The sequence below is a fragment of the Dendrobates tinctorius genome, unplaced genomic scaffold (genome assembly GCF_039654945.1).
Source record: "Dendrobates tinctorius isolate UK_male_01 unplaced genomic scaffold, ASM3965494v1 ptg000241l, whole genome shotgun sequence".
In the NCBI taxonomy this organism is placed as follows: Eukaryota; Metazoa; Chordata; class Amphibia; order Anura; family Dendrobatidae; genus Dendrobates; species Dendrobates tinctorius.
This window is the reverse complement of record NW_027361908.1, coordinates 9,677,824-9,695,337: the sequence shown is the minus strand read 5'-3', so window position 1 is coordinate 9,695,337 and position 17,514 is coordinate 9,677,824. Positions and strand designations below refer to the sequence as shown.

At 40.5% G+C, this 17,514-nt stretch overlaps 1 protein-coding gene across 1 annotated transcript in view; it reads right to left on the bottom strand.

Annotated features, from left to right (window-relative positions):
- The window catches only part of LOC141060642 (dynein axonemal heavy chain 3-like), a 2,648,786-nt gene that overhangs the window by 740,484 nt on the left and 1,890,788 nt on the right, over positions 1-17,514 (bottom strand). Inside the window, exons 56-57 of the mRNA XM_073556958.1 lie at positions 13,767-13,958; positions 4,189-4,322 (exon numbers count right to left, since the gene is read on the bottom strand). Of these exons, the coding sequence (XP_073413059.1) occupies positions 4,189-4,322; positions 13,767-13,958 (326 nt within the window). The remainder of the gene's footprint in view (positions 1-4,188; positions 4,323-13,766; positions 13,959-17,514) is intronic.

Below are 17,514 nucleotides of genomic sequence, written 5' to 3'. Positions count from 1 at the left end.
CATTCTTTGTGGTACACTTCCAGCATCCTCAAGTGCTCTCACCTACAGTATGTCTGCTTTTTCTGGGGTACCAGCAGGTGATGCCTTGTATGGTGACTTTTTACAGATCTGGCAGCAGACCAGCCTTCACTCCTTAAGGTCATATCTCGGATGTAGACTTATGCGGCCAAGAAGAGACTGGTTCTCTGCTTCTGTATCTTCCAGGAGATAAAGACTGGCTTTCATCCTGGAATACTTTTCTGAAGGTACCTTCGTACAAGTTTTCACCCTGCTACATCAGTCCGTACAAAATTCTCAGGCAAAGTAATTCGGTGACCTACCATTTTAAACTGCCTGTGAATCTACAGATCTCAAACATCTTTCATGTCTCGCTCCTGAAGCCGGTGGTCTTAAATCGCTTCTTGAACCCCATGCTACTTCTGCTACTGCTATTCCCGAGGGTCCCTTTGAGGTATTTGAGGTTCAAGACATCCTGGATTCTAAAAATATTCAGGGGAGGTCCTTCTATCTGGTGAACTAGAAGGTATTTGGACTTGAGGAGAGATACTGGTAATCTGTGAGAGATCCCCTGTTATCATAGTAACATACTAACATAGTTAGCAAGACCCAAAAAAAGGCATTTGTCAATCCAGTTCAGCCTATATTCCGTCAGAATAAATCCCCAGATCTACTTCTTTCTAAAGAACCTAATAACTGTAAGATACAATATTGTATATGCTCCAGGAAGACATCGAGGCCTCTCTTGAACCCCTCAACTGAGTTCGCAATCACCACCTCCTCAGGCAAAGAATTCCAGATTCTCACTGCCTTAACAGTAAAAAAATCCTTTTCTATGTTGGTGGAAAAACCTTTTCTCCTCCAGACGCAGAGAATGCCCCTGTTATGATATGGTAACCAAGGAGGATAGCCGGGGTATACGCTAAGCAACCAGATAACCAGAAAGGTTGGTAACTAAACCAATTGCAGACACCTAAACTGACAACACAACTAGAATTAGTCGTGGGACGTACCTACAATGCCCTAGACACCTCGGCACAGCCAAAGAATTAACTAAGTCTAAAGGAAGAAAGGGGAAAGCTAAACTTCCCTGAAGTTGAACCCAGAAGGAATATAGATAGCTCCCAAACAGATATTTCCGGGGAGACAAGATGAAACACAAAAAATAGGCAGAAAATAGAGTAAGCAAATGATGGGGCCCAAACTGTCTAGATAGAACAGGACATGAAAGAAAACTGTCTGCAATCACACAAAAAACCCTAAGAAAAATCCAACACATCTGATATGAAAAAATACTGAGGCCACACGACCTCTCCCCCACTAGGTCAGAATTCTGGTGTAAACTAGAAGCAAAGCAAAAGATACTGATATACCAGGGGATTAAAATACTGAAAGAACTGACATGAGCTGTAGCATATGAAACGGGGTCCAGCACAGGTCCCAGCAGGGACAAGGCTGGACTCACAACAGCAAAGCAAAAATCAGAGAAAGGCAAAAACTGACAAATGACTTATCTGAAAGATGCAGGACCAAGCAGGAGGCAAACAGACTTACAGAGTGCACTGGAAGAAAACCAAATCACCAGCAACAACTGAGGGAAGGTTGCTCACTTACATCTTCCCAGTCTGTAACACCTGACTTCCAATCATCCTCTTCAGGTTATTGACTTCTGTCAGCCAAACAAACTCCATTACCAGCAGCAACCACCAGAGGGAGCCCAAACTCCGAAGCCAGGTCAAAAGTGTTCACAACAGCCCCCTTGTGACCGTCACCTTCCTTGGTATAAACAGATCCTCGGAGAGATATTTGTATTGTCCCTTTATATACTTATACATGGTTCGCCCTCAGTCATCTTTTCTCTAAAATAGATAATCCTGATTTTGCTAATCTCTCTGGGTATTGTAGTTCCCTCATCCCCTTTATTAATTTTGTTGCCCTCCTTTGTACTCACTCTAGTTCTATGATATCTGTCTTGAGCACCGTTGCCCAAAACTGTACACAGTACTCCATTTGTGGTCTAGCCAGGGATTTGTACAGAGGCAGTATAATGCTCTCATCATGTGTATCCAGAACTTCATTTAATGCACCCCATGATCCTGTTTGCCTTGGCTGCCACTGCATGGCACTGGTTGCTCCAGGTCAGTTTATCATGAACTAGGATCCCCAAGTCCTTCTCCATGCAGAGAAAGATTTCCAGTTTGTCAAAGAGCGCTTCCGGATGATTCATTAATTACTCCGAGTATTTCAAGGAATATCCAGAAAAAGAAGGGGGGTGCAGATCTAAGTGCAGAGTTTTAATTATGTCAGATAGAAATAAAAAATTCTTCTCACCTTTTTGGTGTCTTGTTGCTCAGCGTATAACCCTGTGTTTGGGTACTGGAGTAATCGTCTGGATCTGCTGGCCTGCAGCTCAAAACAGGTGGAACGAACTACCTTGTAGGAGATTCATCAGAGAATGCAGAAAAGGATTTCCAGTTTGTCATGGAGCGCTTCCGGCTGATTCATTAATTACTCCGAATATTTAAAGGAATATCCAGTTTATTATTAGACATAAAAACACAACGCGTTTCGGCTATACGTAAAATTAGCCTTCAGGCTTTAGCTGATGAAGGCTAATTTTATGTATAGCCAAAACGCATTGTGTTTTTATGTCTAATAATAAACTGAATATTCATTTAAATATTCGGAGTAATTAATGAATCAGCCGGAAGCGCTCCTTGACAAACTGGAAATCCTTTTCTGCAAGTCCTTCTCCATGTCAGATTTACCCAGTGGTTTCCCGTTCAGTGTGTAGTGGTGATATGGATTCCTTCTTCCCATGTGTATAACCTTACATTTATCAATGTTAAACTGCATCTGCCACCTTTCGGCCCAAGTTTCCAACTAATCCAGATCCATCTGTAGCAGAATACTATCTTCTCTTGTTTTGACTGTTTTACATAGCTTTGTATCATCTGCCAATATCGATATTTTACTGTGCAAACCTTCTACCAGATCATTAATAAATATGTTGAAAAGAATAAGACCCAACACTGACCCCTGCAGTACCCCACTGGTCACAGCGACCCAATTAGAAAATATACCATTTATAACCACCCTCTGCTTTCTATCACTAAGCTAGATACTTACCCATTTACACATATATTCCCCCAGACCCATGCAACTTGGAAATGTTTCTTTGTAGGTCTGGACAAAAATGAGAGGAGTGTAAAAGGGGTGCTGTTACGCAGGCCACTCACATACCTTCTAAGTGACACTCTACTCACCATGTGTTTTACTTTGCTCCACCCAGCACCTGACCTTTGCTCTGAGTTGCCTTGTGCTAGTTGTGAGACATTGGGGGGCACTGAAAAATTCTACAGGAATTTGTATCCACTCTGTCCTGCAGAGATTTGCCCCCTAGCCTATCAACTGCTAGAAGGTGATACTGCATATCAGGCAACTCCATCCTCTATTCCTTGCTCAAATGTTGGTTCCTAGCCTGCTAGCATCTTGTTTAAGCATATCTCCACACTTTCTTGCGAAGGTTATCAATCTGGATTATTTACACACTCTTTTCGACTTCTCCATCTTCGTCTCCAGCTTTGTTATATAAACCTGTGATGCCTGCCCTGACGTCTGGCCATCTGACTACACTTTTGTCTCACCCTCCTTCTGTACCTTGTACCTACACCTCTGACCCTTCGGTGAGCTGCTGCAGTCCCGGGGACTGCCCTGGAGTGTTGCCTGCTGTCTACCAGTAGTCCAGCCTATCCTCAGCATCAGAGGCCCCGTGGCTCAATGGGCCCAAACCCACCAGCATTGCACTGTGTGTACTGTATATAATAACTGCATTGACTGAGTATTTAATGCCTTTAGGAATATGTAAAAAGGATTTTCTAACAAATACGGTAATTGAGTAAATGAGGTCTTCCTAGGTATAAAGTAAAAAAATGTAGCAGTTAAGATGCCATGCTAGAACTGCAAAAGTATATGATTAGTGATATTGCAGAAAGTACATTGAGCAATATACTGCAGCTTCTATTTTATATGTTTTTCTTGTATTTATTTGCATCTTACATTTACATGGCATTTATTATTCTGCTTTCTGCTACAGAACTTTGCTTTCAGGCACCAATGAGAATATGAATAGTTGGCAGCAAAGTTTATTATGTTCTGGTAAACACTCATGCTGTAGCTTTAATTAAATACCTTTCAGACAGTGCTACAACACTTTGATGGAAGTGCTGACACATGAACACAGCTTCATTCCTGATTTCCTGTGACATTTCCACATCATCAAGAAAATGATTTGCCACCTTCTCGAGAGCGTCTTCGGGCCATGCCTGTAGAAAAAAATGTTTATTATAGTTAAAGGTAAGCAAAAAGCAATCATTAGATTCGCTGCACAAATGTGCACAAGAAATATGAATAATGACATACACATTTATGCTTAATATTTATGTTTAATTATGTTTACTTTACCGTTCATATTATCAGATGTACAAGTACCTTCCAAATAAGAACAGTCCAAATACCTCGAAGGCACTAACTACCCTAGTATCTTAGCTATAATATAAATATATATTAGAGAATTGATTAAAATAAATATACAGTATTAGGTTTGAATTGCAAGCTAAATAGAACATACTGTTTGTACAAGACAAGGATAAGAAAACTAGCTAATTTTTATCTATGAAATTTATATAATCAATGATGCCATTGCACTAACACTTTTTATTGGAACTGCTCAACTACATATTTTTTTCTGATTCTTCGCAAATGTAATCTTTTAAAGAACACAAAAGATGTTTAATATACAAATTTATGTGGTACAAAACATTTAGTAGTTGTTGGGCATGAAAAATTCTAAACGCATATGCCATATAAACTAGTAAAACCTTGAATTGGACATGATAAATGTCTCTTAATTGCGAATAAGATCGTCAACAGAAAAAAAAAAAGAAATGCATGACCATAGGGAACAATGGCTTAACTATTGATGGAAAACAATTGATTAAGACAATAGATCATATGGATGTGTGACTTTGACTTTTTTGACATTTAGGAGGAATGATTACATCACTACAATAGGTATTATAAGGCACAGAGCTTATAATTGCAAGAATGTTTACCTTGGCAGATGACGCAGACCCTTGTTTGTAGAGATTATTGAATTAATTCAATGCAAATTGCATTTGAAAAAGGTTTTTATGAAATTCACAGGTTTAACGAAGTCGGACAATTTAATATTCAAATTATGCAAATCACCTAAGAATTGGCCGCTGACTGTTTACACATTGAAAAATTTTGCATCAGTAATTGAGAGATGGCATGACCTCAGGCGCTACTTTGCGGGCTTCCCCTAAAGCTTTGAAGCTGTCTCCTCATATGATATAGCGCAGCTAATCAGGAGAGACTATTATAGCATGTATACTCTGCGCAGAGAATGCTGCAGCAGCCATTTTAGGGTGATTATACGATAGGGTAAGTCAGAGATCACAGCACAGCAATAAAGATAAGAAGAAACAGCCTTAGGGTACCGTTACATGTAGTGACGCACCAACGATTCCGACAACGATACAATCTGGCTAAGATCGTTTGTGCATCGCTAGTAAGCAGTCATACAGGCCGATCTTCATAACGACGCATCAGCGATCAGCGATGTCACTAACGACCACGGTGATCGTTGATACCGTGTCACACACTGTCTATAATAGCGATTCAGACTTTGAATAGGCATCCTTCAGCTCTATCTATATGAGTTCGGAGTCGCCAACGAGGTCGCTCGTCGTTGATAAGGGGCGTCAAACACAGCGATGCATGCTGGTCAGTGTGACGCCAGCGATAAAAAAATGATCCTGAACGTTCACGCATGATCAGCGACATCACAGCAGGGAGCTGGTCGTTTCCGCGTGTCACACTTAGCGAGATAGCTAGCGATGTTGCTGTTGCATTACAAAATCGTTGCCACTTCAGCGATATCGCTAGCGATCTCGCCGTGTGTAACGGGGGCTTTAATACATTGGACAAATGCTAGGCAGTAATGTGTTAAACAATTGCAGCACTAAAGATGAGAGTAGATATGATGTAGCTGTGGTCTGTCCTATCTCACTTAAGTTACAATTACCCATTAATTTCTTTAATTTTATGCACTAGAAAGCAGCAGCGATACAGCACAATAGTTTGTTTTTACAAAAAAAAATCAACATCTGAGATCAGTGTATGATGGTGAGCATGCTTGTTACAAGTGACTGTATGTGTTTTTTGAATTTCTTGACTCATTATCTTTGTGAAGGGTTGGAGTAATTGGTTTTTTTTTTAATACTATAGAAAATGCTTTAAAATCTAAACATTTAAATGCTACTGTCTACCTCAAAAATTGTGCATGTATATCTGTTTTGACAGTCAAATTTTACTTGCTTACATGCCACATCATCAAAGTGCTGCCTTTTTGGTCTTCTACCTGCATATAATTTCTGGAGATGTAATTAAATTTTGTTGAAAAAATATGATGAGGCCTGCTGGCACTTTTGGTCTCTGTACATACCTAGCTAGCATTTCTTCTTGAGTCCATTTTTTACAAACGTTTACTAATTAGGGTTGAATGATTGTCAAACGTTAACTATAGTGTTTTACAAATGTACAGTTATGTTCAAAAGTTTACATACCACGGCAGAATTTTTGCTTTCTTGGCCTTTTTTTTAGAGAATATTAATGATAACACCAAAACTTTTTCTCCATTCATGGTTAGTGGTTGGGTGAAGCCATTTATTGTCAAACTACTGTGTTTTCTCTTTTTAAATCATAATGACAACTCAAAACATCCAAATGACCCTGATCAAAAGTTCACATACGCTTGGCCTGATAACATGCACAGAGGTTGACACAAATAGGTTTGAATGGCTACTAAAGGTAACATCCTCACCTGTGACCTGTGACAAATGCCAGGAAAATTTATTGGGATACAAAGAAAAACCCACAAACATCAGCTGAAATACTGGACTCTCTGAAAACTAGCGGTGTGGCTGTTTCAAGATGCTCAATAAGGAGGCGCTTGAAGAAAAATGGGCTGCATGGTCGAGTCACCAGAAGAAAGTCAAATGACCCTGATGGAAAGTTCACATACCCCGTTTTTAATACCGTGTATTGCCCCCTTTAACATCAATAACATCTTGAAGTCAGTATGATTTAAAAAGAGAAAACACAGTAGTTTGACAATAAATGGCTTCACCCAACCACTAACCATGAGTGGAGAAAAAGGTTTCATGTTATCATTCATACTCTCTGAAAGCAGGAAAGCAAAAATTCTGCCGGGTATGCAAACTTTTGAATATAACTGTACATTTGTACAACACTATGTAAACTTTTGGGCACGACTGTATGTTAAAAAAAATGGCAATGGACAGAATAATTTAAAGAAAAAAAAGATTCCCCCAGCTAAGAATTTGGTTGCAGCCACTAGCAGTAGCAGAAGCACAACCACCGGAACTAGCACCAGCTGTCCAGGTAACAGTACTACCAAAAAAAGTCCATAATTGGCTTCTTTTGCTGCAGGGAAGCATATTAACGGGGTTGGGGAAAAGTGAAGAAGTGTTTCAGTGCGATATGTTACTAAATTCAAATTTGAAAAGTATCAATCATCTCTACTGCTTGTATCACAACACCACCCATTCTATTAATATCCATATCATACCTGGCTGGAATCATTACAACTTGTATGTATACTTAAGGACCTCAATGCAATTGATTATTTTAATCCAAATAAGGTCACTATGAAAACATTGAATTTTACAGAGTATACTACAGAAAATGTCACCAGATTTTCTCCTCAGGTGTAGGGACTTCCAATCTCTGCATAAAAGAAACATACTAATGACAGGTGGTGTCCAATAAAATATTTTAAAGACCTGTCTTCTTCATGGCCATTTCTTGATACCAGACTTTTAATTAACATTGGTTACAGCACCCTATGTATTGCTGTGCTTCTTTGCTACTAGCCATTGGGGGCCAGAGCCTTGGGCAGAAGCTTGTGGCAGCAGCGCCACTCTTAATGAAAAATTGAGATAAATATTTTTTCACAGCCTTCTTGACTGTCCAGTAATGTACTTCCCATTAGAGCTGGCATCTTTACTTGGAAGTGAGATTGTATTTTAACATGAAAGATAGCAGAGAGAGAAGGGAAAGCATGAAAAGCTCCTCCAACATGTAACTATGGCCATGACGATATCTGTTCCATAGCGCCATTTCCACAAAGCACAGCCTCAGAGTGTTGTGACAGTGCTAGAACTGTCAGACAGCAGACAAGAGAAGAAGATACATATACCCTACCCTCCCTGATCAGTCCAACGCATAACAATTATGTGCTGTAATGTGACCAGGGCCAGAGCAGGTATGTTTGGAGGAATAGAAATATGCACCGAACTATGCTAGAGAAGCTGGTTCAGGGATACAGAGGCTTAACAAATGTCAGCCATCTAGAAAACCGAATATAGTATAAAGCAAGGTGGTCAGGCTGAGGAGGCTGCACTGCATTAAAAAGCTTGAAGAATCAATAATCCTTCCAACCTTATAAATGAGAGAGATGATTGAAAGAGAGCTAGTCATTAGTTTTAACTGAAAGGAGTACTTCAATTCAACACTCTTTTAGAAGTTGCTGAAGACTAAATTACAACTGTCCGAAAGTCATTACATGGTGTATGTATATAAGTACTTGTATGTATGTATAGTTTTTGCATGTAACTGTAATATTGTTTTATGAGTCAAAATATTAGACTTTTATTACCATCTGTTATGACTTTGTGAAATGCAAAAAAGATGAGCGGATAATTTCTACATGTATAGTGTCCATTGTGAAGAATGAAGGGGGATGTGTGAAGGTGTTTCCTGGTAATACTGTTTTTTTTTATTCCAAATTCAAGGAAACCTTTACTCAACTTGGCAACCACTGCACTCTGCAATGACATGCCATGCCATCTATACTGCACTTAATGGGCAAAATATTTATTTATTTAGATGCAACAGGGCAATGACCCATAACACACTTCCAGACTAAGTAAGCAATAGGTGATGAAGAAAGTGAAGGATTGAGTGCTGTCTCAAATGAAATGACTTCCACCATCATCCAACTCAACCCAATTGAGATAGTTTGGGATGACTTGCACTCTAGAATGAAGGCAAAGCACCAGCTAGTTCTCCGAACCTCTGATATTTCCTTCAAAGATGTTGGAAAGCCATTTCACGTGCTTGAGAGAATTATAAGAGAATGTAAAGCTGTCCTCAGAAAAAAAGGGGGTACATTAAAGAATCTAAGATGCAACACACATTTTGATTTATTTCAAATGTGTTTATTTTCTCCCTGTTTCCAAATGTGCTCTTTCATGGTCTTGCTGCCTTCAGTCTGAATCTACAATGTGCACTTTCTAAAACAACAAGGAAAACCATTGCCTGAGCAAATGAATCTAAACTGTGTAAGGATCCCGTCACACACAGCGATCTCGCTAGCGAGATCGCTGATTTTGTGACACATCTGCGATCTCGCCAGCGAGATCGCTGTGTGTGACGGGGATCAGCGACCGGCCCCCCTGCCGGTTATCGCTGATCGTGCTGGAGTGGCCTGGGCTGTTCTTCGATCGCTGGTCTCCTGCTGGCCAGCACGCATCGCTGCGTGTGACAGCGAGAGACCAGCGATCAGCGACGCTGGACGCTGGTTTCTAATGTAAACGTCGGGTATCCAGGAGCCGCATCTCCTGGATACCTGCTGTTTACCTTGGAAACCGGCGTACACGCTGGATTCCAAGGTAAACAGCGGGTATCCAGGAGTCGCGCGGCTCCTAGATAACCGATGTTTACCTTGGAAACCAGCGTGTACGCCTGTTTCCAAGGTAAACAGCGTGTATCCAGGAGCCGTGACTCCTGGATACCCGACGTTTACATTAGAAACCAGCATCCAGCGTCGCTGGTCCTGATTGCTGGGGCTGTCTATGTGACAGCTCACCAGCGATCAGCCTAATGATGTCCCTGCGATCCCATCCATGTCGGATCGTTGGTGGGATCACTGGGACATCGTTATGTGTGACGGGGGCTTAAGTGTGTCTCTGAGTATGTCTGTATGAAATGAATGTGTAAAAGCATATAACTGAATGTGTTTACATATACAATATGTGTAATGTCATGCCTAAGGATAAAGACCAACCTTTTCACTATATGTTGTGGTATTGCAGAATTTGGTCTGTTGAAGTCCCCTGAAAGGACTAAAATGAATTGTACAAAATTAAAATAAAACATTTTTAAACCTGTAAAAAATAAAATCACCCCTATTTTTGCTTGTTAAAAATAAAGCGAAAAAAAACCCAAATATATAGCTCGGGCAAAAAGTAAGAGACCATTGCACAGTTTTATAAAAATCAGTTTCTCTACATGTCTGACAGCCATTCCATTCCGGTGTCAGTTGAATTCCAAGCAGAGTACACCTCGTTCTACTAAATGTGCTTCTGATTAGGTGATCACCTGAACCAAATCTTATTTAACGAAGGAAATTATAAAATAAATGATGTGGTGTTCATAATCCTCTTGCAATAGGACAAGCTGGATGGCAAAACAAGTGCTAGTAATATCTCAAAAGTAACAGGAATGAAAAAAGTAACTTTTTAACCATGCCAAAGGAGTTGAAAAGAAGAGTCTTGAGTGAGGAAAAGAAGGGCTCAATTCTGGTTTTACAATCAGGGGGATACAGTGAGCATCATGCTGCCTCCATCCTTAAAATTTCTAAGATGTCAGTCCATTACAACAAGGTCAAGCAGCAGATATTGGGGACAACAAAGCTACAGTCCGGCAGAGAGCGAAAGCGACTATCCACTTACCGGAATGACCGTCATCTTATTCGAATGTCACTCAGCAACCGCATGATAACATCAAGTGACCTACAAAAGGAATGGCAAATGGCAGCTGGGCTGAAGTGCACAGCAAGAACAGTTCGTAACAGGCTCCTAGTGGCAGGGCTCAAGTCATGTAAAGATTGAAAAAAGCCTTTCATGAATGAGAAGCAAAGGAGAGCCAGGCTGAAGTTTGCCAAAGATCATACGGATTGGGCCATAGAGGACTGGAGTAAGGTAATCTTCTTTGATGAGTCTAATTTTCAGCATTGCCCAACACTTGGTCGTCTAATGGTTAGACGGAGACCTGGAGAGGCGTAAAAGCCACATTGTCTTGCACCCACTGTGAAATTTGGTGGAGGATGCTTCAGCAAGGCTAGAATTAGGTAGGTTAATCTTTGGGAAGGACATATGAATCAAGCCGCATACAAGGTTATCCTGGAAAAACAGTTAATTCCTTCTGCTCAGGCAATGTTCACCAACTCTGAGGACTGGTTTTTACAGTAGGATAATGCGCCATGCCTCACAGATTGGTCAATCAATGTGTGGATGAAGGACCACCACATCAAATACCTGTCATGGCCAGCCCAATCTCCAGACCTGAAACACATTGAAAACCTCTGGAATATAATAAAGAGGAAGATGGATAGATACAAGCCATCAAAGAAAGAAGAAATGCTTAAATTTTTGTACCATGGGTGGCATAAGGTTACACAAAAGCCGTGTGAAAGACTGGTGGAAAGCACGCCAAGACACATGAAAGCTGTGACTAAAAATCATGGTTATTTCACAAAATCTTGATTTCTGAACTCTTCCTGAGTTAAAACATTAGTATTGTTGTTTCTAAATGATTATGAACTTGCTTTCTTAGCATTTAAGGTCAGCAAGCACCGCATTTTTTGTTATTCTGACCATTTATCATTTTCTGAATATTAATACAAAATTTAGTGCTTAGAAATTCGAAGACCTGTTGTCAGTAGTTTATAGAATAAAAGAGCAATTTACATTTTACTGAAAAATATACCTATAAAGAGAAAAATCAGACAAACTGAAAATTTTTCAGTGGTCTCTTCATTTTTGCTAGAGCTGTATTTCTTATCATGACAGTTGTTGATGTCTGATCTATTAAATCAGCAAAAAAAAAGAAAAATCAAAATTCCAGAATTGTATTTTGTTTGGTCACCTCACCTCCCTAAAAAGATGTACCGTATTTTTCGGACTATAAGATGTACCTTTTTCCTCCCAAAATGTGGGGGGGTGCGTTTTATAGTCCAGATGTACCGACTCTGGCAGTGGTGGGAGAGTGGTTTCTGCAGAGCAGTGGGTCAGAGAAGCAGGAGACGGCGGCTACAGCTAACTCCTGTGCCTGCTGCTAAAGATAAATGAATATTCACTGTATTCCACGCCCATGGGCATGGAGAGCAATGTATATTCATTTATTTTTGTCATCCTGGTATGATTGGCTCCATCCTGTTCCTGGTATGATTGGTCCCATCCTTTTTCTGGTATGATTGACCCCAATGAATATTCATTTTGCTTAAGTATCAGCACATCTGACCACCGGCAGCAGCAGGAAGCTGGTGGCTGACACTGCGTGCTACTGAAGAGCAATGAATAATCATTGCTCTCTGCAATGAACAGTCCCGGTGAGTATTCTGACAGCTGTGCTCTGGTTGTGAGAAGCGCATGATGTCCCTGCCATGCACTTCTTACAAGCATAAAGCAGATAAAGTAGTAGCTGGCACCAGATCATGGCACTGCAAGGGAGTGGAGAAAGGTAAGTGTAATGGTTGTTTTTTTTATCTTTTCTGATGGGGCCATGCATACCGGGACTGGGATTAGGCCAATCATACCAGGTTAAGGATGGGGCCCTGCATACCAGGATAGAGATGAGGAGGCATGCATATCAGGATGGGGATGAGGGCCATGCATATCAGGATAGGGATAAGGGGGCCATGCATACCAGGATAGAGATGAGGGAGCCATGCATGCCAGGATAGGGATGAGGGAGCCATATATACCAGGACAGGGATGAGGGGCCATGTGTATCAGGATGGGGATGAGGGGACCATATTTACCAGGATAGGGGATATTAAGTACAGAATTAACCACATTTTTTGCTTCAGTTTTTTCTAACTTCCTCCTCTAAAACTTAGGTGCGTCTTATAGGTCCGGTGAGTCTCACAGTCTGAAAAATACGGTAATAAAAAAGTAAACAGAGAATTGTATGTACGTGAAATTGGTATAAACCACAGAAAAAAAAAACTCATGACAGAAAAATGAAAATATTAAGTGTTGGAAAATGGTAACACAAAGCAAATATATTTTTTTTTACAATACTCTGAATTTTTCCATTGCTTTAATAAAAAAAAAAATATGCAAGTTTGATATTGTCAAAATTGCACTGAGCTAGAAAATTACGAAGTGAGGTCATTTTTTACCATTCAATGAAACTTAAATAAATGGTTTAATTCAAAACTACATCTTATCCCATAAAAAAGTCATACATTTATATTGTTGGAAAAATAAAAAGTTATGGTTCTTAGAAGAAGAAGAAGGAAAAACAAAAGTGCAAAAACAATAAAAAATCCTGTTTTTTAAAGGATTAAAGAAGCCCTGGAAGAAAAAGATTTAAATGATTACATGCAGATTCATATAATATGTAGAACTGTTCATACAAGATCTATACAGTGGATGGTGTCTTATGTTAAAATTAACTTCCCCATTGACCTTATCAAGCAACTGTGGTTATCACATCAACAAGGCCCACCTCACAATATGAGAATCACTGCTTTAAATATATACATAATTCAGTAATCCACATTAAAATGGAAGAATTCAATGACAATGTAAAAAGTGAACATTTATCAAAGGGTTCACAATACAAGAATAAGATCACGAAATGGAATATTTCACCTGAAACCAGTCAATTGTGCAGCAGTTTACAAGAGATGAATAGTGACGAAGATGGTCACGAAAAGCTTCTCCCGTTGGACTAAATGCTAACACAACGTGTAGGTTTCTTCTAACTTGATCTTTAAATTTATTGTAAAAGTCAGATGGCGTGATTTCACTTTGTGTTTGATGAGCTGGGAAAAGCTGACACATCTGTAAAACAATAATAAACAACAGCAGAATGTCTAGCTTCTCTATGGCATCATGGTTCCTTCACTAAATAATCTTACTCTATCAACAGAATAAATATGTCTCTTGACATAAAGATGTAAAAAAAGCCATCAAACTATGTGAGCACAAAATATTCTCTTAATTTTTCATATTTTTTCTTAAAAATAAATTCTGATCTTAACTGAAAATACAGAATTACACAAAGCCTGCATTTAATCAACATACATTATTTAAATATATTATTTAAATATTGAACCATTTACCTGCCCCATTTCCAAACAACAGTGAGCAATATGGACACTCATTCCTCCATAAAACAGAGTCCATCTGCACGGCCCACAAGTGTGAATGATCTCTTATATTGGTGCTACTGCTACCCTTTCGGTGTGAGACTTTTTCTCCCAGAACAGGCTCAGCAGAAGCCTGAGCTGGATGAGAAACTCACATGACCTCCATTAATAGTTTTACAGCATTTGTTACAAATAAATATGTACTCTCCTATGCTGGCCTTTTCCCCACCCCTCTACTCCCTTGGCTGTTCAGGGGTGTGTTCAAAATTAAAAAAAGCCAGCTGTGCTACCTCAGATGCTTGAGATGGTGATGCTTTCACAGGAAATAAATAATTGTAGATAAATAGTTCCTGTGGTTATTATATCTTGTGAAAGCGTCACTATTAGTGATGAGCGAGTATACTCGTTGCTCGGGTTCTCGCCTAGTATTTTGGCGTGCTCGGAGATTTAGTGTGTGTTGATGCAGCTGCATGATTTGCGGCTTCTAGACAGCCTGAATACATGTGGGGATTGCCTGTTTATTAGCAATTCCACAAATCATGCAGCTGTGTCGACAAACACTAAATCTCCGAGCACGCCAAAATACTCGGAGATCACCCGAGCATGCTCGGGAAAGCCAGAGCAATGAGTATACTCGCTCATCACTAGTCACTATCTCAATCAACCTGAGGTTGAACACTGCTAGCTTTGACCCCTTAACCCCTTCCTGACATCCGACGTACTATCCCGTCCATGGGACCCGGGCCCCTATGCCCATGGACGGGATAGTACGTCTACCGCGATCAGCGGCACCCACGTGGTGAGCGCCGCTGATCGCGGCCGGGTGTCAGCTGATTATCACAGCTGACACCCGGCACAATGTGTCAGGGGCGGTCACGGACCGCCCCCGACACGTTAACCCCTAGCACACCGCGATCAAACATGATCGCGGTGTACCGGGAGTTAAAGGGAAGCATCGGCAGGGAGGGGGCTGCTGCGGGGGGCTCCTTTCCTCCAGGCCCCCGAATCCAAGATGGCGACGGGGGCCTTCAGGGGCCTGCAGGAAGCTGGCTTCCTCAGTGCCTGCAAAGCGCAGGCAAGAGGAAGTCTGCTTCAATGCGTGTGACAGATCGCTGATCTGTCACAGTGATCTGTGATGTGACAGATCAGCGATCTGTCACAGGACAGTGATGTCCCACCTGGGACTATGTAATAAAGTAAAAAAAAAATAAAAAAAAAGTGTAAAAATAATTTTAAAAAAATCGCCAAATAAATTAGTAAAAAAAAATATATATATTCCCCAATAAATTCATTTTTTGAAAAAAAAACAAAACAATAAAAGTACACATATTAGGTATCGCCGCGTCCGTAACGACACGCCCTAAAAAACTGTCCCATTAGTTAACCCCTTTAGCGAACCCCTTAAAAAATAAAAATAAAAAACGAAGCAAAAAATAATTGTTTATTATCATACCGCCAAACAAAAAGTGTAATAACGCGCGATCAAAAAGACGCATATATAAATATCCATGGCACCGCTGAAAACGTCATCTTGTCCTGCAAAAAACGAGCTGCCACACAGCATCATCAGCAAAAAAATAAAAAAGTTATAGCTCGCAGAATAAAGCGATGCAAAAATAATTATTTTTTATATAAAATAGTTTTCATTGCATAAAACCGACAAAACATAAAAAAACGACCTAAATGAGGTATCGCTGTAACCGTACTGACCCGAAGAATAAAACCGCTTTATCAATTTTACCGCACGCGGAACGGTGTAAACGCACTCCCCCAAAAGAAATTCATGAAACGCTGGTTTTTGTTCATTCTGCATCCCAAAAATCGGAATAAAAAGCGATCAAAAAATGTCACGTGCCCAAAAATGGTACCAATAAAAACGTCAACTCGTTCTGCAAAAAATAAGACCTCACATGACTCGGTGGGTTAAAATACGGAAAAATTATAGCTCTCAATATGTGGTGATGCAAAAACTATTTTTACAATAAAAAGCGTCTTTTAGCGTGCGACAGCTGCCAAACATAAAAACCGCCATAAAAAGTAAATCAAACCCCCCGTTATCACCCCCTTAGTTAGGGAAAAATAATAAAATAAAAAAAATGTATTCATTTCTATTTTTCCGTTAGGGCTTGGGTTAGGGCTAGGGCTAGGGCTAGGGTTAGGGCTTGGGTTAGGGCTAGGGTTAGGGTTAGGGCTGAGATTAGGGTTAGGGGTGTGTTGGGGTTCGGGTTGGAGTTAGAATTGGGGGTTTCCACTGCTTGGGCACATCAGGGGCTCTCCAAATGCAACATTGCGTCTGATCTCAATTCCAGCCAATTCTGAGTTGAAAAAGTCATATGGTGCTCCTTCCCTTCCAAGCTCTGCCATGCGCCCAAACAGTGTTTTACCCCCACATGTAGGGTATCAGCCTACTCAGGACAAATTGCAAAACAATTTTTGGGGTCCAATTTATCCTGTTACCCTTAGGAAAATAAAAAATTGGGGGCAAAAATATCATTTTTGTGGAAAAAAATGATTTTTTTATTTTCACGTCCGAGCGTTATAAACTTCTGTGAAGCACTTGGGGGTTCAAAGTGCTCACCACACATCTAGATAAGTTCCGTGGGGGGGGTCTAGTGTCCAAAATGGGGTCACTTGTGGGGAGTTTCAATAGTTTAGGTACATCAGGGGCTCTCCAAACGCACATGACACCCGCAGACCATTCCATCAATGTCTGTATTCCAAAACGTCACTGCTTCCCTTCCGAGCCCCGACGTGTGTCCATACAGTAGTTTTCTCCCACATATGGGGTGTCAGCGTACTCATGACAAATTGGACAACAACTTTTGGGGTCCAATGTCTCCTGTTACCCTTGGGAAAATGAAAAAATTGGGGACTAATTGATCATGTTTGTGGAAAAAATACGATTTTTTTATTTTCATGCCCGGTCATTATAAACTTCTGTGAAGCCCTTGGGGGTTCAAAGTGCTCACCTCACATCTAGATAAGTTCCTTAGGGGTTCTCGTTTCCAAAATGGGGTCATTTGCGGGTGTTTCCACTGTTTAGGTACATTAGGGGCTCTCCAAACGCACATGACACCCGCAGACCATTCCATCAATGTCTGTATTCCAAAACATCACTGCTTCCCTTCCGAGCCCTGACGTGTGTCCATACAGTAGTTTTCTCCCACATATGGGGTGTCAGCGTACTCAGGACAAATTGGACAACAACTTTTGGGGTTCAATTTCTCCTGTTACCCTTGGGAAAATAA